Source organism: Pholcus phalangioides, unplaced genomic scaffold (genome assembly GCF_987345545.1).
Source record: "Pholcus phalangioides strain wild (caught in Gottingen) unplaced genomic scaffold, Ppha-v1.0 ptg000015l_1, whole genome shotgun sequence".
Lineage (NCBI taxonomy): Eukaryota > Metazoa > Arthropoda > Arachnida > Araneae > Pholcidae > Pholcus > Pholcus phalangioides.
The window spans coordinates 23,574,563-23,597,790 of NW_028301608.1; the positions used below are offsets into that span (position 1 = coordinate 23,574,563).

The window sequence follows — 23,228 nt, forward strand, 5'->3', positions numbered from 1 at the left end:
AGAGTACATTGGGTGCTGATTCTAAATCTGGCATCAGTTTTGTCAGATTGGCTATAGTTTTCGAGATAAAGTGAGAATTAAATTTAAATAGTAATACCATAAGTAGCATGAAACACACATTGAACCTGTGCATAAATAAATGCAGTAAATCATTTGCAAAGATATTTCAGTAATTTTAGTCATTTTTGGGGTGGTCATTCCAAATCTGGCATTGGTTTTGTACGATCAGTTTTTGAGATAACGTGGAAATTAAGTTTCAATGGTTGTGATTTGTGTGCTGCTTATGCACTTTGTTGAGAGTATGCGTTATATCAAAAACTATAGCCGATTCGGCAAAACTAATACCAAATTCGGAATAAGCACTCTCAAAATGACTGTAAAATCACTGAAATTTATTTTTGCCAATGATTTACTGTATTTATTTATAACGTAGAGTTTCAATGTGATTTGTACACTGCTTATGTATTACTATTGAAATTTAACACATTTTTGACCAGCATAATTTTCAGAGTTTATCTCATGTCACCGGCTATTATTTCGGAATTGGAAGTGAAACAATGTAAATAAACTTTTTTTATAATGGTTTAATATGTAAATGAATTTTATTTAATATTTAATTTTTAACTTGACGGTTTTATTAGCTAAAGAAGCTTGTGGTATGCTGAACAACAATAGTCACACTCTGTGCTCTCCAAGAATGCACTGACCGAACAAAGCTGATGCAAAACAAAGGCGCACCGATCATGAGTTTATACGTAGCCGGTCAGCAACATTTTGGCATGACAACACAAGTTTACTTGTGACCGGTCAGCAATGTGTTAATTTCAATGAATCTCAAAAACAGCCCATCTGACAAAACGAATGCAGATTCGGAATCACAGCCTCATAATCCTCATAATAATTTTGAGAAGTTAGTGTTAAGCAGTGTTAACCGGATGATAAATAATTATTGTGAAAATTTAATATTTTTATGAAAATCAGACATTGTTAATTGAAATTCTGTCATAATATATTCATTAAAGAATTTTCTCCTTACATGTGTGGAAAAAAAATCACAAAATGTCAGTAATATTTTTTATTGCATTGAGAATGAAACAATAAAATTAGAAAAACACATGATAAATTCTTTACTTATGGATGAGTTGGTGGGTTCCAGGGACTTATTGAGGTTAGTCAACATGTCTTGCCATACTCTGTCCTTTGAAATGTTGGATTCATATACTTGTATGATACCCTGTAGCTCTGTTACTATCATGAAAGACAACAAGCGATCCAACCCCGTAAGACCAGGTGTGCCAACACTTTTCTATATTGAAACCAATAAAAATATGAATCAGAATTTCATAACATTTCAAATAATTATTACAATTTTTTTATAATTAAATCAATTTCTGAAACAAGCAACAGCTTGTATGAAAACACTGTCCAGTCCAGTCTGAAAAAATTTCCAGAAAATTTTTATGGTCTTGCTTATATCTTATACTAAATACTATGAACTAAATGAATGAACGCCAGGGTCTCTGCCACCGTACTTATCCCGTTGCCGAGATCTCTTCCAGCCCAGCTTCGTGGCAGAGTCTGGAACAAAGTGAGTGTGTACACCTAACAGTCTGAGTGTGTAGCTAGTGTTGTGTATAATGTTTTAGTGCTGCCATCTATACTTCAAATTTTGAGTGAAGTGTAATGATTGAATATTTGTAACGTTGTAGGCCTGTTGCTCTCTGTGGCGAGACTTTTTTAACGGGGAGATCGGCTCGCATTCGCGCCTTGAAGTTGGGAACCACAGAAAACCAACTTCAGCCGCCCACTAAATACTATGAACTGCAAAGTATGAAAGACTAGATACCAAACTACTTGATGAAGATGGAGTTATGGAGTTTAGAGAGAACATTTTCCGCAGAGGCATGTGAATTTTTTTTTCGGAACTTCATCTTGGCTTGGTGTCCAGTCTTTTGTACATGAACAGCGGAGCATGACATAGTTTTTCTCTATACTAAATGTACTATCATCTAATTCCCCAACATTTGCTTTCAGTTTTTTTTTCATTTTTCGGTAAATTGTTGTTATTTACTGCTTTTGAGACTTTTTGCTTTGTAACTTTCTTGATATGAGCAGAGGAAGAAAAATCTCCCATCAAATTTTGTTTAAAAACTGGAAATTCCAGATTGATAATCCTTAAGTTAATGAAGTATATGGATAGGTATTGCACAGGCTGCCTTTATCAACTTTGGTATACTATATCTTATTGAAAACCAAAGTGATTATCATCAATAAATGTCTAGGCCATATTTCAATTCATTTGAAGTTAATCACATACAGTGGTGATTGGCTGAAGTTGGTTTTCTGTGGTTCTAACTTCGAGGTGCAAATTCAAGCCGATTTTCCCGTTAAAAAAGTCTTGGCACAAAGAACAAAAGGCCTACAACAGTACAATTATTCAATAATTACACTTTACTCATAGTTAGAAAAATTGATGGCAGATGGCAGCACCATACACAACAAGCATTACACAGAAGCAAACTTCATGTTAAATTCCCAACACATAAGTACACATTCTGACATGCGTCAATTAGTTAGAAATTCCAGAGGAATGTGTACAAGGTGCATATATGGTTAAGTAGTAGTAGTAGTTAATCAATTTGTTTTTCTTTCAATATTCATTATATTGCAAAAAATTTGAGAAAATCATTTTTCAATTTATTTGGAAAACATCAAATTTCAAAATTTAGTGTTTATCCACTATTTCATATTTAAAAAAAAACAGTGATAATGTTTTGATTGCTTCAACCATATCTATATTTGTTTTTATTGCTGTTGAACAGTTAACTTAATAATTGATTTTACTACTTAAACTCATACAATTTTCTTTTTCATTTGTTAATTTTCAATATTTTAACAAATATTGGAATGGATGCTGAAAAAAAGTTAAAGTTCTCTCCCAAAGTATACTAATAAGTCCAATAAAAATTAAGGTGAAACAATTGAAAATATTTAAACAATACATAAGGAAAACATGGCTGCATGAAGAGATATTGATGGTTGCTTCTTCATGCAGCCAGTTTTCTGCATATATTGTACTAATCAGGGAAAGTGACTTCTTTCGACTTGAAAATATTTATTTTAGAGTGAAAAACTGCTATTTCATACAGTGTTTACCATACCAAAAATTATAGCACAATTCAATATTACTGTAATTGAAAATACCTAAACCAGCAGTTTTAAACAACCATTGTTTTGCAACCAACCATTTAAAGGTTCTTTCTTGAAATCAAACTATACTGAATGTTTATGATTTAATTTTGAATTTAAAGATAAATAATCATCATTATTTTAAAGAAGTATGTGATAATTAAAATAAATATTATTTTTTAAAATCTGCCCCACCCCACAACCCAAATTACAAAAATAACAAAACTTTCACAATGTTTTCTTTGTCATCAAAAATAAATCAGATTGCATAATGAATAGTCAATGAAAAAATGAATATATTTGAAAAGCTTGTTGCACCAACTTGTATTAGAGAAAAAAGCTTCAAGTTAGCAACTTCATTATGAGTCTTGCTATCGTACCATGCAGTCATCTGGTCAATGTAAACCGTCGATCTAAGAAAATTTAAAAAAAATTTTACTTTACAAAATTAAAAGCACAACTGAGACAATCAAACCAAAGAAAATTTATTATCTTCAATTATTTTCACCGAGCATCTGTGATTCGCAGCAACTCTCTGCTAAGTCTCCCGATGAAATTTACTGACACATTATCCAATGATGGAAATTTTGGAATGGGAATGGTACGAGATTGATAAACACTTTGCCAATCTTGCACCTAAATTTCAGAAAAGAATGTTGCAGTTTTAAAATTTTTGTACACATTTATATCATTAAAACATTAACAAAGTATTACAATGAATAATTAAAAATTAATTAATTAAAAATGGTCTGCAATTAAAAATTAATATGAATATTTTATAGCAACAAATACTTATTATATTGCAATATTATATACCAGTATTTAAAGTTTATCATACTATGATCACTTAAAATTATTTACTTTATGTCTCAGGAATGAATTGCATTCTTGTTCAACATTGTAATTGATAATTCTAGACATTTCTTCTTGCCATATCTTAAGGCCATATATGCTCACATAATCTTGGATGTATTCAAAAGATCGACGAAATCCATCCATTTTCTGTCCAATGGCTTCAAGTTTCACAATGAGTTCACTAGACTGAGGAGAACATTAAGTCACAAAGTCACAAATGCATTCACAAATATTAAAACAAATTCACATAATTATGCAGCAAGTGAAAACAATGAATAAATATCATTATGTGTGCTTATTCACACTTTTCATGGAGTAACACCAAGCTGCATCAAGTATGTTATAGCTTCCCTAACCCAATACTGTGTTATAGAATATATTTTTCATTAGATTAGAAAATTTCATTAAAAAAAATTTGACATATTTTTTGATAACTATTCACTCACTTTCGCTCTTGTGTTGAAAACCAATCCTTCATGTAAAGCTGAAGCAACTTTTCTCACTAACTCTTTCCTGATACCATCCTCCAGTAATTGCTTTGGGTCAATCTGAATGATGCCCACGAGTGTTCGTTTCATCATTAGAATTCCCTCAGTGAAAACTGATATGGAATGTGTCAGTTTTGCAACCTGAAATGAGCCAGTGAATCAGATATTTCAAACTATGCAAGAAAATATTTTCCATATCTGAATGGGAAAATAATTTTTTAATATAAAATAGATCCATCATCAATTTTCATGTGGTGGTTTATTTGTGCTTTCCAACTAAAGTTTGTGAATATATCTGATTGATTAAAAAACGTTTAAATCAGAAACCAAGTATTATACATATACATATATATATATATATATATATATATATATATATATATAAGTGTATTCAAAAGTTTCAGAACTTCATTTATTAAGAAAAATGATCGCATGTAATACCTGTTTATACAGTGTTTCCTTCAAAGTATCTACCATGACAAAAAAAAAACACATTTGTGCAAAGGTTCATAGAAATATTATGAATGTAGATTGCAGATTTTTTTTGTCACATACAGTTCAGGGATTGATAACCATATTTAACTAGTGATCAACTTTTTACTTGATGGCCTTTTTGTTCACTAAAGGATCAATTCATGTATGATGGGAGTCATGATATTTAAAAAAATTTTTTTTGGTTGACATTTATTTTTAATATTGTTGTTGTTTTGAAAATAACCCAGATCTATCAGATGAACTATTAAAATTTATGATACGTATAACAGGCACCACAAAGATTATGAGATTGAATTTATAAGAATAATGATTTTATAATAACTATGAGCATAGAAGTCTTAGTTTTAAGGTTTTGCATATCTCAAAGTAAACATGGAGTAAATTTTTGTATTTATGAACTCAACACAGGAAATTAACATTTGTAACTAGTATTGCTTCTAATAATGGAACTAATGTCTTACCTTATACCGTTCTTCAAGCTGAGCATACACCTTCAACTGATCTTTCATTAATCTTGTTGGTACTTCTTTAATTACATCAGTTTGCAACTCAATTATTTGGGCTAAAAGTCCGAACATAGTCTCTGGAATGATATGGAGAACTTTTCGAACATATGAAACAAGTTCATTGGAATAATACTGTGACACAGACATGAGATCTGGACTTGCAGCTTGATTGATCCGTAAAAGTGGCAGGTCCAAAGCAGAAGCTAGCTGAGATAAAGAAAACAAATTATTGAAAAGGCATATAGATTAGCCCTGATTATGATTCAAAGAAGTCTATTAAATGCAGTATGAATAATTCAGATTCAATAAAATGTATCTGAAAAAACCTAAAAATCTCACTTTTAAAAATGTAGCTCGCAGCTTGATAGCAAGAGTTGGATCTCGTTTTATACCATGTTGCATGTATGGAGTGTAACTAAAATATGAAAATTTTTTACTAAATGCACAATGAATTATATACTATTCAATACAATTCAATTATATATACATACAATGAATACGTGTAATTCGTAAATTCTATGAATAGTGTATTCATTGTATTCATTCAATATACTATGAATACACTATTCTTCCAAATATTTTGAAGAATTTGCAAAGTAGAAAAAAAATTATGACTCGGAAGAATTTGCATAAGGTAGTGGTCAGAACTCTCATAATCACATTTTACAATGTACAGTGGAACTTTGGTTAATGAGCTCAATTTGTTCCGCCAATGTGCTTGTTATCCAAATCGCTCATATATCAAATCAAAGAAATAAGAATACCTACAAGAAATAATGGAAACTTGGATGATTCCTTCCACAATTATTCATTCACATATGTGGTAGATGGCAGCACTATAACAAGCATTACACAGAAGCAAGCTTCATGTTAGGTTCACAACACGGACACGCAGATTCCAACATATACCGATTCATTAGAAATCCCACAGAGAAATATGGACGAGGTACATGTGTGGTTTAGTAGTAATTATTCATTCACATAAAAATGAAAATCAAGCAATAATACAATATAATAAATAATAAAATTATATAAATAATGTCACAAATAAACAAACTATATGACATAGGCCATGCATCAGTCATGCTCACACATGTTAATTTTTCGAGTGAAGCACGCTGACCAGAGACTGTAAAAGAGAGTATATTACCCACAATTCCATCCTCCCTGAATGGACTAACGCGAAAAACCATCAGCTAAGTTCCGATAATGAAAAAATAAAAAAGAAAAGCATAAAATTTTTGCTCATAATGTGAATCATCACTAGTTTATAGTATCAAAATTTGTTCAACATTTTTGCTCGTCATGTGAATTACTAATTAACCAAATCACTCATTAACCACAGTTCAACTGCACTTGCAAGGTTTTTAAATGATTGATTCCATTTCTTCACAGGAATTCACAAGGGCAGAAAAATGGTTTTGTTGTACACTATGTACGAAAAATATTCATTAATAAATATGAAATTTAAACCATTGCAAGTTAAACACATTTGTAATGTTCTTGGCTACTTTAACTATTTGAGTTTACACATTATTGACTTCGCACACACATAGAATTGCAATACAAAATAGCCCCATGTTTGTGTTGATTTAGTGCCTTTGCAAAGCAATAATGTAAAAAATAGCATTCAATTTCCAATTACTCAGAAAGAAAAAAAAGGAAAACAGCTTGATTTACCTATCAATAATTTCCCAAGCATATGAAAGGTCTGCAACCATTTCCAACGTTATCAACACGTCTTCATTAATATTGATTGTGCGAATCATTTGATGCAAAAATTTTCTTGTGTCTGCTAAGAACTGCTTCACTTGTAAATTTCCATCTAGCTGGTGAAACTCTTGAACCTATGAAATAAGTTTAATTGACCATCAGTAACCAAATTCAATATGAAAAGCATGATTGTATTTATAATCTCAAATGCTTAAATATACACATGTATTACAATATGTCCTTGAAACTGTAATTACTTCTTCTAAAGCCTGAATCAGTTGAACCATCTTTCGACCAGTAGCTGTTGCATCATCATAATTTAAAGCTTCAATTTTCTTGGCCATTTCTTTGAACCACACTTGAAGTTTTTCTGAAAATAAATAAATAAAATTTTAAATATAATGTTACATATTGATATCATTTTTATAATACAAATATAAAATCCAAAGCCACAACCAGCATTTCCCTTTGGGGAAAAAATTTAATATTTTAATGGTGCACAAGATACAAATATCTAGAAAGATATCAAAAATTTGTGACTTAATTATCAAGAATATACAGGGTGTCTTAGCACCAGGTTTACAAACTTCTACGAGGTGTAGGGTATGACTACATGACTCAGAATCACATAGAAATGAATGGTTGAAAATGCTTCTCTGATGCGATAAGGTACACAGAAAACACCAGAAGTGAAAGGACACCACATAAGTGATTATACGTTTTAGTAATAAATGTGCATTGAAAAAGTAACATAGGTCAAAGGCATTCAAAGTGTCATCCATGAGCTGCAATGCTGGCCTCACATATAAGGCACATTGAATTTCGAACGTTCTGGAAGATTCTGTGCATGCCAATGCAGACAATAAGTTTCTCAGGGCTGGCAACAGGTGTTTCATACACCAATGTTTTGATATGCATAAAGTCTGGGGGACTCTGGAAGAAGTAATCAAGTCAATAGATCTGGCGATCAAGCAGCTAATGCACCAAACAGCCAGAATCACTGCTCCTGTATAACACCATCTAAAAAAGTCAGGAAAGCATTTCTGACCCTGCATTACATTTTAATTCAGAGTCATCTGGGTGCACCCTACCCCTCCTAGAAGTTTGTAAACCTCGTGCTCAGACACTCTATATATTGAGGATCATATATCAATCAAATATTTTGATTGGTAAATGTGAAATTTATAAATTTAACCCTTTTTGTCACTCCACAGCAATTTATGCGCACAAAGGATTATGCACAGAACTAACCCGGAACCAGCAGTTAGAACCAATTATGAACAATTTACAATTTTTCTCTCTCACTCTAAGGTCACTTTGCTTTTTATTCAGCATAAATACTTCATGGGGCAAAAATGTACTGCATGCTGTGATTGTGGTAAACATCATTCTTCATTTATATTACATAATTTCTTGTGTGTGTATAACCTGCAGTCATATATTGCAAAAAAAATCTTAAAATAGATTATATACCACTGCATATTTTTCATGAGAGGTTTGAACAGAAATGAATATTTCCTAAAAGGATTTGTAAAAAAATTTTTATTTGAAAAAAATATTTATTTACAGAAATTTAATAAAAACTTATTTTAAAAACATTAAAGATATCAGATGTCAAGTAGAAGAAAAACATTTTTCTAAAAAAAAAGGGGGGGGGGGGTAACCAACAACCCCGTTCTTTCCTTAAGATTTCATTATAGGCAAATACAATTCGCAAGTGAGCTATTGCACATCATAGGATATTACTTTTCACAATGTAGCGAAATTCACATGTGCAGATCATATTCCACTACTACTATTCAACCTTACATGCACTTCATACCCATTCTTTTGTAGAATCTCAATGATACACCAAGATCAGACACACTACTCATATTTCACTGCAGGTCATACCCGGGAAATTAAGGTAATATCTCTGTGTCAAGAAAGATTCTAACAAAGACTGAGAGGATTTCTAATATATGAAATCTTTTAATATCCTCCAATGCAGTAGGAGAATGTCTTACAAACCTGAGCTTTTGCTAAAATTTACAAATGAAATCAGAAAAATAAATGCCATCAGGATACATGTCCAGAATTTAAATGGTGATAAAAGCTCTCTAAGACAAAGTATTTTTAACTATAAAAACATAACATATATTCGAAATCTCCCACATCCCAACAATCTACTGTAACAAATAAATTTAAAATTGCTGGAGATAAAATTAACAGTTGATGCTCATTTTACCGTCCCTATGTTATAGCGACCATTTCATTACGAGGACCAGTAGGGTAGGTCTCAAATATTTGCTTACCGACTATCCGATATGTTTTACTTTCAATATAATGACCACCAGATATAACACCCATTTTTTGATGGAACGATAGGGGTTGTTATAACAAATGTTGATTCTAATTAGAAGTCGCAAGAAAGACTAATGTACTTATAAGGGGTGATTATAAAAAAACTATCCTGACATATGGGCCCCTAACTATCATACCATTCACAGAAACTGAATGAAATTTTGGCATAAGGTATTTTGAGGTATGCGCTCAAGAATGATATGGAAAACAACAGTGTCATTCTAACAGTTACGGTTACAGTGAGAAAATTTGAAAAATATCAAATGGCAACATCAAGTTTTTTGTATTGGAATGCGATCTCCATACTGAAAAACACTAAATAGCATTGGAATGGCACCTGTAGCACGAAAATCCACGGAGCTAGGCAAGGAAAAAGTAAAAAGGACTTTGCCGTGCACCAGAGCATTAATGTTTGTTTCATTCGTCACACCGTTTCTTCGGCTGAGATCCCAGCCTGATTAGTCCTCCACAAGGTCATGTGGAAAATTTGCGAAACACAATAAAATGCTTTATTTTATGCTGCTTCTCTGTCCTTATTGGTTGTCCTCACTTTTAGCCTATCTACCGCCGGTGATTTTCATGCTACAGTTGCTGTTCGAACGCTATTTAGGGTTTTTCACAATGGAGATCACATTCCAATACAAAAAACTTGGTGTTGCCATTTGATATTTTCGAAATTTTCTCACTGTAACCGTAACTGTTAGAGTGACACTGTTGTTTTCCATATCATTCTTGAGCGCTTACATCAAAATACCTTATGCCAAAATTTCATTCAGTTTCTGTGAATGGTATGATAGTTAGGGGCCCATATGTCGGGATAGTTTTTTTTATAATCACCCTGTATATGGTCACTTTAAAATATTTTGAGAGAAAAAAAACACCATGTTAACAACTAAATAAAGACATACATACTACACATACTCAAACACATTTGGAAGTGAGTTTTGAGGAAAAAAATTCAACAAAATGAAATATTAAATAGAAAAATAAATAAATATGAAACAAAACTTCACCATTCTTCTCAACTCGTGTCAATGGTTTTGCTCCAGAGAAAACATCTCCCAACTCCATCATTCGCTCTGAGCATTCTTTTTTGTGATTCATCCATTTATCATGTTTTTCAGACAAAAGCTTTTTGAATAACTGCAATAGTTTGAAAAAAATAATCGTAATAATGAGATAAAAATAATTTCATTAGCTAGCTAAATATACATGTAACTAACACCAGGTGTTCAATCTTATCAGTCCAGTTACTAATACCTCAACATTAATCTTAGGGGGAAACTTTCAAGAACAAAAAAACGTTTTGAATGTTGAAAAGATTATTTCCTAGAGAGTTCTGAAATTTAATTTTATATTTGGCCCCCTGAGTCTTATAAGTCATATCTAGTAAAATATTCAGTTTTTTACTGATTTGTTGGAAAAAAAAATCTTTTGTAATTGACTGTGTAATGACAGATAGATTCAATTATGTTAATTTTAGGTTAATTCCTTTTCAAAAATAGAATTATTCTTGCTAAGTTATAAGATGCTATTATTTCAATTCTAATAACCGACTGGATTTTCAGTGACATAAAACTGTGAGTTTTTAAGGGTGCTCCCAAGAAATAAATGGAATCAGAAATATAATTATTTCTCTCTGAATAAGTTTTATGTACGACCTCTATTTTTGGGTGAAAAAAAATTGGGTGAGATAGAGTGGTGGGCCATGTTCAGGTTAGGAAGGAGGCTTAAAACTAACAGTCAAGGAGGTAGCTAGGATAGGACAATGATAAGAGAGGACATCCTGTATATAGTTTTGAAAGAGCCATTTATGGTGAGAATTAAAAATAAATGAATGCATAGTCTACATTTTTAAAATGAAGATAATTATACTTTAGCAAAAAAAACAAAACCAATAATTTGGAATTCGGAATATTTTCAGAGAAAAACAATGAACATATGAATACATTGGTTTTTCTTTCCACACACCTCTTTCACTTTTAGTTCATACTGAGCTGTATATAATAACAATTGGAAAACAATAAGTGGCTTGTACTGGCTGTCTGTAATGACTTGTTCTCGCAGTTGTCGACACTTTTTGTTTGCTTCTGTGACTGGGAAAAAAAAAAGATTGCATGTGAAGTGATCTATGTAGCATGATTGACTCCTTTTTCACACATGAAAAGTGTTTGTTAATAAAGTGTAAAAACAAGAGTTCTGCAATATAAGAGGCAAAATTATCTGCTTTTATCAATCAAAAAAGAATTTCTCATGTGTCAACCAAATGACATGAATTTAAAATAAAAGTGAAATTTAAAATGTAGGAAAACTGCATTTAAGTGAAAAATATAAATTCAGAAAGCAAAAACATTTCTTTTCAACTGATTTTTTTAAAATTCATTAAAATAAAAAAAACTCTTTTAAAATACAAGGAATTGATTCATAAAATAATGAAAAAATTTTCTCACAAAAATTAAATAGTTAACAGATATGGTGAAAAAACAAAGCACCACGCAACTTGTCTGACCAGATACATATTGTACTTATTTGCATACTGTACTGTATTTCTGTTCATAATTATCAACCTTTGATTATTATAAACAGAAACATATAAAAAACATACTTGGAGATAAAGAAGCTGTGTGCATTAGTAACCAACGCAAAGTCACATTACACTCTCTGGCAACATTAAGCAATTTTGGGACATTGTCAAGAACCATAGTCTCGTTCAGAGTTCCTTCTTTTAGCAACTGCTCTAATTGAGGAGTAAGTCTCTTTGCTTTATTCTGGTATTTTAAAGCCTAAAAAAACACAAGCATTTCATGAGTGTAAACATTTATTAAACATACAGGATGAGTTCTAAACAAAATGAGAGAAATTGTAGTACAAGTCAAGGTAAAATTTTTTTGTTACGGAGCCCAACGGTCCCAATCTAATCAGGCCAGAAAAATAGTACAGTAACATAAGATTGGTAGCTTGACAGAGAAAAAAAGGAAAATTAATAATTCAAAAGTTGATTGTAGGGGTCAAAGTAGCTGTTTGAAAAAGCATCTGAGGATGTTTTTGCTGCACGACTGACACCAGTGAATGAAGGACTGTCACACATTCTCGTAGATTCCTGGTGAGGAGTCTATGAGAATGTATTTCATCACACTAGGCATTTTTTGACTTAATTATTTTTTCTGACTGAATAAGTACAAGTATGCACTGAGACCATGGGTTCCATGGCAAAATATGCTTGTTTTGACACGCACAAAAATCCCTCGTTTTCTTAATAGAGTTGATAGATTCGGGTGAACCCTGTACATGAAAGATATATAAAATATATATATAAATATGTTACAGTAAATGTGATAAATTTGGTTATTATGCACAATAACAGACCAAATTCATAATAACTTACTTATCACATTTACTATAACATTTATACATATATATATATATATATAGATCATTTCTTAGGCCAGGATTACACTATAAAAGTTTTCTAAAAGTTTTTTTTATAACGTTTGAAAAATTCAGCTAACAAGATTATTGGTTGCATTTGCACAAATTTAACCTATGAGCTTTATTGGTTGGATTTTTCGTTTTATAAAAGGGATTTTATCAAACTTTTATAGTTTAATCCCGGCCTTATACTCTCTTCATGAGCAGATCCAAAACATTTTATGTGAACATTTTTACAGCAAATTCTTTTACCCAGAAATGAAAATGGTTTATATTTTTTAAAGTATAAATTATGCTTATTTCCTTTGCAACTTAGTCAGATGATGCCACTATACATAGCATATCATTTCTAACAATATAAATGCTAAAGCATTGATTTCATTTCACTCTGCTCCTAATTGTAATTTTTTGAATATTTGGGCATTTCTGAATTTGAGTTATTGCAAAATAAATTAAGGGATATTTTAAAATGATTATCAATCAGTGACTACAATGTTTTAATTCAGATTTACTCAAGATATAATTTACACTCAGATAAACTACAGTGATACCTTAACATAGAATAGAGTGATCCAAGTAATGAAAAAAACAAGTTCCCTAACTTGCATATTTAACGAATGAGCAAGAAATGTCCAGAAAAAGACTCACTCAACACATGAAAGTACCAGTACATTGAATACTATTGTTGGGACAGTGTTTATGTTGTATAACATGTATAGTGTGTTATATGGTTATAAGTAAAAATTCTTTCATTAAGCATAGAATACAAAAATAATAGTTTATGATAATTCATTTTTATATGAGTATTAATATTGTGGATATGTCAAATGAATTAATAGAGTCCCAATTATCCTGAAGAAAACATTGATTTGTGATATGATACTTCATGATAACAGTATAACTTTCAGAAAAAAATAATCTGGAAGGTCGAGATATCATTGTACTTTCAAAGTATGTCTGAATAACTTCTACATAATATACTTCAGCAGATATTACAATATTTTTACATTTTGATATACTTTATTTTGCTAGTTAGATTTTGTGAAAATGAAATAAACCTTTTAAATATCATTAAATTATATACCAGGTCTTTTATATTTGAAGCATCCAGAGTATTGTTTAGAGCTTGCTTTGCGGCCTTATATGGTTCCCAAGCATCAACAAGATTGATTGTCATTCCCATATACACACTGATGACCTACAAAGATTGAGTAATATATTCATTATATTTACTTTAATGATAGAGAGTGAACAGAATATCTCACAAATGCAATGTTTGCAATTGAAGATTTCCAGAAAAACAAAAGGAAAACGAGTAAACAACAACAGAATACTAAATTTTGAATCGATTACAAAAATGTTTTCTTCATACCTTCATAAAAATATTTTCAATAATTTTGACGAAAGCAATCTTAAATTAATCATCTTCAATTTAATAAAAGCATCTGTTTAATGTAGATTTCATTATTAACTTGAAAAATTTACTTTTGAGAAAAAAAAACACTGCTTACCCAATTATCAGGAAAGAACTTATCTACTATCTCCCGCATTTTGGCTTGTTGGGAATTTAGTATTCCAGGAGCAAAATATAAGATGACATACAGCATAGCAGCTTGAGTAGCTAATGCCGTGCTACGATGCTCAGGAAATGGATATGCAGATATCTGTTGCCAAAGAAAAATATGACTTTTACATTGAAACAAAATTGACTCATTTATTAAACAATTTTCCTCATAGACTCTGAGTAGAGAATAAAACTAAACTGGTGGGAAGAAAGATGGTTAAAGTGGAAAAATGTCTAAAATTTTTGAAAAAAAAAATTAAATTTAAAAGAAAACATATCCCCTGTACATTTCCAACACATTAGCGTTATTCTAGTTTCATGACAGTCTAAAAAAGTATTTAGCAGTATCTTCTTTTATTGTGTTAATATTGTTAATATCTTAGGCATTTAAATGAGATCTCAGAATTTAATTACCTGATTGTATATATCATCTGAACGCAACCTACCAATCACCATACTGACAAAAGTAGAATTCAAAGGCACTCTCCTGTGGTAATAACCAAACAAAGAATAATTTAGCATAAACCAAATCAATTTTTTTTCCATTAAAAATTTAAACTGAGATTAGTTCTAATTTTATTAGACAACTAAATACCCATACCTGAAGTATTCCTCAGGATAGTTAGATGGCCTTCTAGAATTAGGAAAAGAGCTGAAACCAGTACTGCGAAGAAGCTGACAGACATCATCAATGTTGGAGTCCATGCTTGATCTTTGAGCGCTGTAAAAATAAAAGATATTACTCCCTTTGTAATTCATAATTAACAAATAACACCTAAAAGAAGGGCAATGGATAGCTGAACAAGTAATAATAATTCTAATGATTACAATATAGAAATTTAAACGCTCTGATGTTTTACCAACATCAGAATATATTAAACTACCACAAAGTAATTTTTCTCAATATAAACTCTGAAAATTTTTTTTTTCATTTATTAATTTTTTTAATGAATGCCACTCATGCTTAAATTATCAATTATGAAAATTACAAAACTCAAATTTTTTTCACACATGCTATTTGTTATTACCTATAGCGATAGTAAGAAACAAGCATTCTCTCTCGAAGAATACCATCAATCTTCTGATCGATTATTAGGAGTATCACACCACATAAAAACAGAGCTTCACACTGGAAAATGATAAGAATGAAAAAATATAAATAACAGCAAAACTCGTAAGATCAAGCAAGATAAAAAAAAGTGATCCCTTTATGGATTTTGGGAATTTTTAATTTTGTTATCATTATACAATTCAGAGTTCATTTTAAATTGTATGAAAAAAAAGTAACACATTAAAATTTAAGCTGTTAGTAGGTATTTTATTGAGAAAAGACAAGACATTGGTTGACAGCTACATAATGAATTTCAGAATTTCTATTCACTGTGACAAACAAGAAATTTTCATACTTAAATTTAGAGATCAGAGAGTCCTAAAAAATAGTCTTTTCACTATTATAATAATTTCATTACAGTTTGCAACTACATAGTACTACATGAAACTTGATACACAAAGTGAAGTAGTATGTTTAACAAAAAAAAAACCTATTTGGAATGATTGAATCTGATATAGTAGCAAACAAATATAATAGCATGAAAAAAATCTTAACATTAAAAGCTTAATGAAGCCTATATAAGGAACTTCAAAAGAAAACATTTCCACTTTTTCTGAATTTACAGTAGAAGTAAAAAATGTTTTCCAGAGGAACAACTGAACATTTTGCAACAAGTTTGTCCCATTTTCCAATCTCAAGCACGGTGGCCATATGTGCTGTCTCATTGAACAGGACATATGGTCATTGTATTTGCGACCGGGATTTATTTCTGATATAGTTGTCAATAGGTTATTGTTATCAAAAACTCAGAGTCTTGATCTGATCAAATTAAGCGGAGTCAACTGTATTTCTACTTTTGGCTTCAAAGGCCACGAAAGAATGTTGTGTTGGTTATTAAACTATTCGTTCAATAAAAACTCTAAATAAAAGCAATAAAAAGTGTCTACCATCAACTGTTTTCCATCTTCATTTATAAGTACAGTCTCTAACGTCTGTTGGATGTAAATTCCTTCTTCTAAATCTTCAAGAAACCTGAAGATACACATATCCATTTTAGAGAATCCATTAGAGAATCTTTTTTTTTTCTTTTTGTAAACTGTTAGTGCATACGTTTCATGCAACAAGACTAGACATAAAAATATCAATGGTTGGATGAATATATAGACTATTTAGTTCCAAAGAATGTATGTGTGTGTGGAAGCTTACCTTCCTAGCTGAACAGTATACTTGTGAATGCTTTCAAATGCAATATAAAAACGTGTTAGAATTTCTAAGTAGTTTTCTTTGAACTCTTCATCAATGTCTTGTAATTGCTTAAAAAAAAAGTGTGAAAGCAACATTAAACATTATGAGAGAGAAATTCTTTCAATTCTTTTAATTTAGAAGAAAAAAATCAAAATAAAGTAATAAAATTATTACATTTATGCTCACTTTACAGTAAAGGCTTTCTGATGGGTTAGAATACTACACATTATGTTTTGTGTGCAAAATAAACCTTTATACATCAATAGATGAATACTGGGCTACAGTTAACTCTCATTGTATAACGACCCTCCTTGATCTGCCAAAAATGGACCTCATGTCCAGTGGTCGTTATATCGAAAGAAAAACATAAAGCATAGTCCTTGTATGGAAACATTTGGGACTTATCGGTCGTTGTAATGGAATGATCATTATAATGCAAGACCATTATAAGGAGCGTCATCTAAGTAGACAAAAAGTGTGGATTTGAAAATGACCACAGTGTTTTCTTAATTAAAATTTTCTCCATTACAATGGCAGAAATATAGCAAGTATTATAAGCTGATCAAGGAAAGGGGCTTCCTGAATACTACTCTGAAAGATAAATTTTCTGGTCTTTGCCAATGATACCTACTAAACTGAAGAGCCAAAAAAACTGGTCAGGCATGCGTATGCAAATAAAGAGATATGGAACCAATCAGAGCACGGCGCTGCAGTCGGCAACGCCTATATAACACAACAAGTGTCTGGCATAGCTGTTAGATTGGTTACTGCTGCTACAATGGCAGGTTATCGAGATTTAAGTGAGTTTGAACGTGTTGTTATAGTCGGCGCACGAGAGATGGAACATAGCATCTCCGAGGTAGCGATGAAATTTGGATTTTCACGTATGACCATTTCACGAGTGCACCGTGAATATCGGGAATCCGGTAAAAAATTAAATCTACGCCATCGCTGCGGCCGGAAAAAGATCATGCAAGAACGGGACTGACGAGAATCATTAAGCGTGACAGACGTGCAACCCTTCCGCAAATTGCTGCAGATTTCAATGCTGGGCCATCAACAAGTGTCAGCGTGCGAACCATTCAACGAAACATCATCGATATGGGCTTTCGGAGCCGAAGGCCCACTCGTGTACCCTTGATGACTGCACTACACAAAGCTTTACGCCTCGCCTGGGCCCGACAACACCAACATTGGACTGTTGAGGACTGGAAACACATTGCCTGGTCTGACGAGTCTCGGTTCCAATTGATTCGAGCTGATGGACGGGTATGGAGACAACCTCATGAATCCATGGACCCTACGTGTCAACAGGGGACTGTTCAAGCTGGTGGAGGCTCTGTGATGGTATGGGGCGTGTGCGGTTGGCAAGATATGGGGCCCCTGATACGTCTAGATACGACTCTGACAGGTGACAGGTACGTAAGCATCCTGTCTGATCACCTGCACCTATTCATGTCCATTGTGCATTCTGACGGACTTGGACAATTTCAGCAGGACAATGTGACACCTCACACGTCCAGAATTGCTACAAAGTGACTCCAGGAACACTCTTCTGACTTTAGACACTTCCGCTGGCCACCTAAATCTCCAGACATGAACATTATTGAACATATCTGGGATGCCTTGCAACGTGCTGTTCAGAAGAGATCTCCACCCCCTCTTACTCCTACGGATTTATGGACAGCCCTGCAGGATTCATGGTGTCAATTACCTCCAGCACTACTTCAGACATTAGTCGAGTCCATGCCACGTCGTGTTGCGGCACTTCTGCGTGCTCGCGGGGCCCTACACGATATTAGGCAGGTGGACCAGTTTTTTTGGCTCTTCAGTGTATATTATAAGTTGACAAAAACTGCCAATGGCATGATTAAAAAAAATACATTTTTGTTCACTAAGTGATCTGGATTATTCATTTTCTTGGAAGCTACTTAATTAAACTGAAATATAATTGAAGATATAAAAGTTTTTTTTTTACCGGATGTGTTTCAATCTTATTTTCAAATAAATCAGTTGTCTTGAAATAACTGAAATCACAAATGACATCCCCATACTTCTGTTGATCAAGTTTGTTGTCCAAGCGGAAAACAGGCGGAATGACATCAGCGAGTCTCAGTAACTCAGCTATGATAGCATTTCCTCTTGAGACTAATCTCAACAGATTTTGTCCACATGCATTGTTCTCAGCTAGGAAATCAACCATCATGCTGTTTTTCAAAGACTAGATTTTGCAAAAATAAAAACAACATTAACAACATGCACTTAATGTAAATAAAAGAGAGAAAAGCAAATAAAAGACAGATTACCGACTGGTATCTTCAACAAAATTCTAGCAAACACAGCTGTTATCAACAAAATGCCCCAGAGTGTTTGTTCTATGCTCATGTCAAATTTTGCACTCATATGGTTTTTTAATAAATTTCTCATTTCAACATCTAACAGAAAATTTATCAAATGATCAATGTTATGCTGATTTTAGTATGACCATATGCCAGGGTAGCCTATATGGATGCTGATGAGAGCCATAACTGGTGCTCAAGACCCACACTCCCTATAATTTTTTTTCCCCTCAAAGTGTAGATCTCTTTCTTTTCTTCTTTGTATGGGAAGATTCTGTCATGCAAACCAGTGGTCTACAGTGATACCTCGACACATGTAAGTAATTTTTTACTAGACTTATGACATGGGTCAAGATTTCCATTTTTTCCACTTTCCATTTTTTCCAACATTTTCCATTGATAATGCTCCTCTTCCTCCTTAGAAGAGAGAGGTGGGGGCAAATATGAAGATTTTTCTTTATTTTAGCTTATCTCTTTATCTTTTTCATGCCATACTTGCTAGGAAACATTTCCATTCTAAAATCCTAACGTCAAAAGCCTTTAGTATTTGCTCAAAGTTCTTAACTTTTTCTGGCAGAATTAAGATTTGAATTGATTTTCTTAATTTTTCCCTGTTATATATTTTTCTTGCTAATCCTTTAGTTTAGAGATATTAATCATAAATTTCATGAAAAAAATTTCCTATATGTTTTCTGGATTTGCTCATGTCCATAGAAATAACATTAAAATTAAAAACAAAAGCAAAAAAATTATTCAAGATATACGGAAGACTGGATGTTGTGAAGATATTTATTATTTAAGATGTTAATTTTTTAAGGAAGGAAAAAACTCATCTCTGCCTCTACCGGGAGTCGAACCCGGGTCCCTCGATTGCCGGACGAGTGCTCTGAGCACTAAGCTACAGAGGAGATAGCAATTTTCCTTCGCTAGAGTGTATATATGTGCCGAACGGAACCGTGCAATGGACGGTGAACCGATCAGCCAATAGCTCATGAACGACGAGCCACCAGATGGCTATATATATGACATGAATGTCACAGAAAATATGGAATAAAATGCAGTGCATATGATCACCCCATGCTGAAACTTTTTTTAGCGATTTGTAAAATCACTCCTCCCAGCAGCAAACTCTACATCTGCCCCTGCCTACAACAATACAAATATCAATCATTACACTTCACTCATAGTTTGAAAAATAGATGACAGCACTAAAAAATATGTTTTTCTCCATGCACAATACCAGATGCACATTCAGACTATTAGGTACACTTCCTCCACAACTCATTTGGTAGTAAATTGCCCATGGCGATTGTGCTTTATTTGAAAGAAGGAAAAAAAAAAGCCAGTTGTTGGAAACTTATGACCTAATTTCTTGTTTAACTTTGGAAAACTGTTACTGAAACCACATCTGTATCAAGGGTCCTCTGTAAGGTGGATGAATAAGCATCCACTCCAGGTGTCCACAAGCACCACCAATCTAACCCTCAGAGTGCTCCCATCATCCACAGATGATGAGCATAGTAGTCTGCTCAATCATCTGGTGATTATTTGAAATTCTTTTTTAAGATGAAATTCTTTAAATGACATATAGTTTTCCTTTACTCTTTTTTATGTCTCTATTCTCTGACAGGTTTGCTTGTACTGTATGAGACGAGTGTACATTGAATTGAGTAGTGTTTGAGTGCCGGCTTACCCCAATCACTATTTTGTCTGTGATTGTGGGTAATAAACCATTTGTAAAAATATTTAAATCAGGGATGGCATGGACTTTAGATACTCTTCGTTAGAAAGTCTCAAATGTGGCACCTTGGAAACGTTTGTTTTCTACGAGTTTTGGAAAAATGTCTGTCCTTGAAAGGGTTAACCAGAGGTGCACACACTTGTAAGAGTGTGAAAGAACAGTTACGAAGGTTAGAATTTGAAAATATTCCAGCATAGGCGGAGATAAACGTGAAGTCTGTGGGAGATAATGATTGCTGGGGGGAAGGCATGATGAGGATGATGTCAATTCATATATACGCATATACATTAGATCAGTAGGCTCCACCTTTGACGCTGGGGGCGCAGTGCCCCCCCCCCATGTCCTCCCATATCTCCGTCCATGTGTTCCTGATGCAATTGTTCAAATGGGTGCAAGTGAGACAATGGTGTGAGAATGTGAATCAAAGTTTACTCAGGATGCTAACCATGAAAATTCAAGCAGTTAAAATATGTAAGACGACAGCACAGGCAAAAATATAAAACAAGCAAAATTTCAACATAAATACATTATGAGCCACACACACACACTCAGAACCATGGCCCCACATCTTGGTGCAGGGCTCCTAGGCTGGGATATATGGTGGGTCCCTGAACCAGATTTTTCACTGGGTCCTTCTATAGTGAATTTATTGCATGAAAAATTAAAAAATAATAATTATCCCAGGCCCTGTTAGCCCTGGCCATGTGGGGCCCATGCTCAGAACATATGTTCCATGTTAAGTAGTACAGTCGACACTGCTTATTAGAATTATGTATAATGTTATCATTCGTTTATTGTTATGACTTTTGCAAGAAAGGGAATAAACCAATATCATAACATAGAAAAAAAAATGTTTTTCTTAACAGGACTTCTGATATTGCTATCAAATTTTTCCCGTTGCAAGTTTTTTTGTTTTTTTTTTTGAGTATTTTGAAACTAAAGTTTAACCAAACTTAATTTTTTTCTTTTTGTAAGTTATTGTTATTAGGCTGCTGTGACCTATTTTCGTGTGGGGGCTGCTTTTGCGATGGTCTTCCTATAGTGAAGGCAAATGTATGATGAAATGTTGTACGATTGGCTCTTGATCAGTTTCTTTCAGTTGACCAGATTCAAATTTCTTTTCCCGAGATATTTTCTCATGGGATCTATGTAACATATATTGTACATAATTTGTGATACATTTTCACAACCAATCATGTGTGAAAGAAAAAAAGTTGTCCTGCTTTATCAATACCTGTTTACCATTTGTTCTGTACAACCAAACAGGAAGTATGATCACTGTATTTGCAAATAGGATTTTTTCGGATACAATTTTCATTTGGTTATTGTTATATCAGAAATCCCAAGTCCAGATGTGATCATATTGAGCGGCATGGACTGTACCAGTAAAAAAGTTTAAGAGCCACTGCTCTGCGGCCTAGCTAGTGGCACAATACAACTATTCAACATTACACTTCACTCACAGTTCAAAAAATAGGTGGTAGATGACAGCATCATAGCAAGCGAAGAAATAAACTTCATGTCAGGTTCACAACACGCACACACACATTCCGCCATGTACTCATTTGTAATAAATTCCATAGAGGAATATGGACGAGGTGCATCTGTGGTTCAATAGTAGTGATTTAGTAGCCTAGCTATTGACACACTTAGAGAGGGATGGAAAATGTCAGCCTCCTTCGCATTTGTAGTTATTAAAGCTTTGGTAGCCTATACATCTTCGTGTGCATTATGAATACAGCAATTCGTGTATACATGGTGTCTGTGTGGGTAAGTAGATAAAATGGATCAGTGCCACTGGAGCTGTGGGTGCTTAAACACAAAATACTGGGGGGTGATTAAGCACCCCCAGCATTAAGATCATCTACATAACACTCACACCACGCACCCACAGGTTTAAAACACTTCTGACGCCCCTAGAATGGATAATGTAAATATTTTCGAGAATTTAATGAGCAAGAAATCTATTTCGCCAATTGAGAGTCATTTATGAGGCGCTTTGGATAAATACCTCAGTTTAAATAACTATCTCCATGTGTATCACAGTATATCACGGTCACTATAAATATTGAACCAAGAAAAGTAAAAGCAAAATATTGAGAGATAAAAATAAATTACCATGTTTTACAGCTGATGATAATTGGTAATTAGTGGTTTCTCGAGTCACATAACACCGGTATTTTTCGTTTTAAAAAAAAATCGGTTAGTTTCTTACGCCCCCTTTCAAACCGCACTCTCTCGTGTTTATGTTTACTTTTTCGGTGTACGAT

At 32.9% G+C, this 23,228-nt stretch overlaps 1 protein-coding gene across 1 annotated transcript in view; it reads right to left on the bottom strand.

Annotated features, from left to right (window-relative positions):
- Strump (WASH complex subunit strump) overlaps window positions 1-23,228 on the bottom strand; it is a 31,030-nt gene extending 7,802 nt beyond the window's left edge. Inside the window, exons 1-21 of the mRNA XM_089243186.1 lie at window positions 23,077-23,228; window positions 18,857-19,099; window positions 16,840-16,946; window positions 16,581-16,665; window positions 15,611-15,711; window positions 15,184-15,303; window positions 14,997-15,069; window positions 14,530-14,682; window positions 14,103-14,216; window positions 12,195-12,372; window positions 11,561-11,685; window positions 10,603-10,732; window positions 7,504-7,616; window positions 7,214-7,380; window positions 5,873-5,948; window positions 5,489-5,740; window positions 4,491-4,673; window positions 4,051-4,230; window positions 3,698-3,825; window positions 3,512-3,602; window positions 1,132-1,306 (exon numbers count right to left, since the gene is read on the bottom strand). Coding sequence (XP_089099312.1) covers window positions 1,132-1,306; window positions 3,512-3,602; window positions 3,698-3,825; window positions 4,051-4,230; window positions 4,491-4,673; window positions 5,489-5,740; window positions 5,873-5,948; window positions 7,214-7,380; window positions 7,504-7,616; window positions 10,603-10,732; window positions 11,561-11,685; window positions 12,195-12,372; window positions 14,103-14,216; window positions 14,530-14,682; window positions 14,997-15,069; window positions 15,184-15,303; window positions 15,611-15,711; window positions 16,581-16,665; window positions 16,840-16,946; window positions 18,857-19,099; window positions 23,077-23,079 — 2,797 coding nt within the window. The 5' untranslated portion in view covers window positions 23,080-23,228. The remainder of the gene's footprint in view (window positions 1-1,131; window positions 1,307-3,511; window positions 3,603-3,697; window positions 3,826-4,050; window positions 4,231-4,490; window positions 4,674-5,488; window positions 5,741-5,872; window positions 5,949-7,213; window positions 7,381-7,503; window positions 7,617-10,602; window positions 10,733-11,560; window positions 11,686-12,194; window positions 12,373-14,102; window positions 14,217-14,529; window positions 14,683-14,996; window positions 15,070-15,183; window positions 15,304-15,610; window positions 15,712-16,580; window positions 16,666-16,839; window positions 16,947-18,856; window positions 19,100-23,076) is intronic.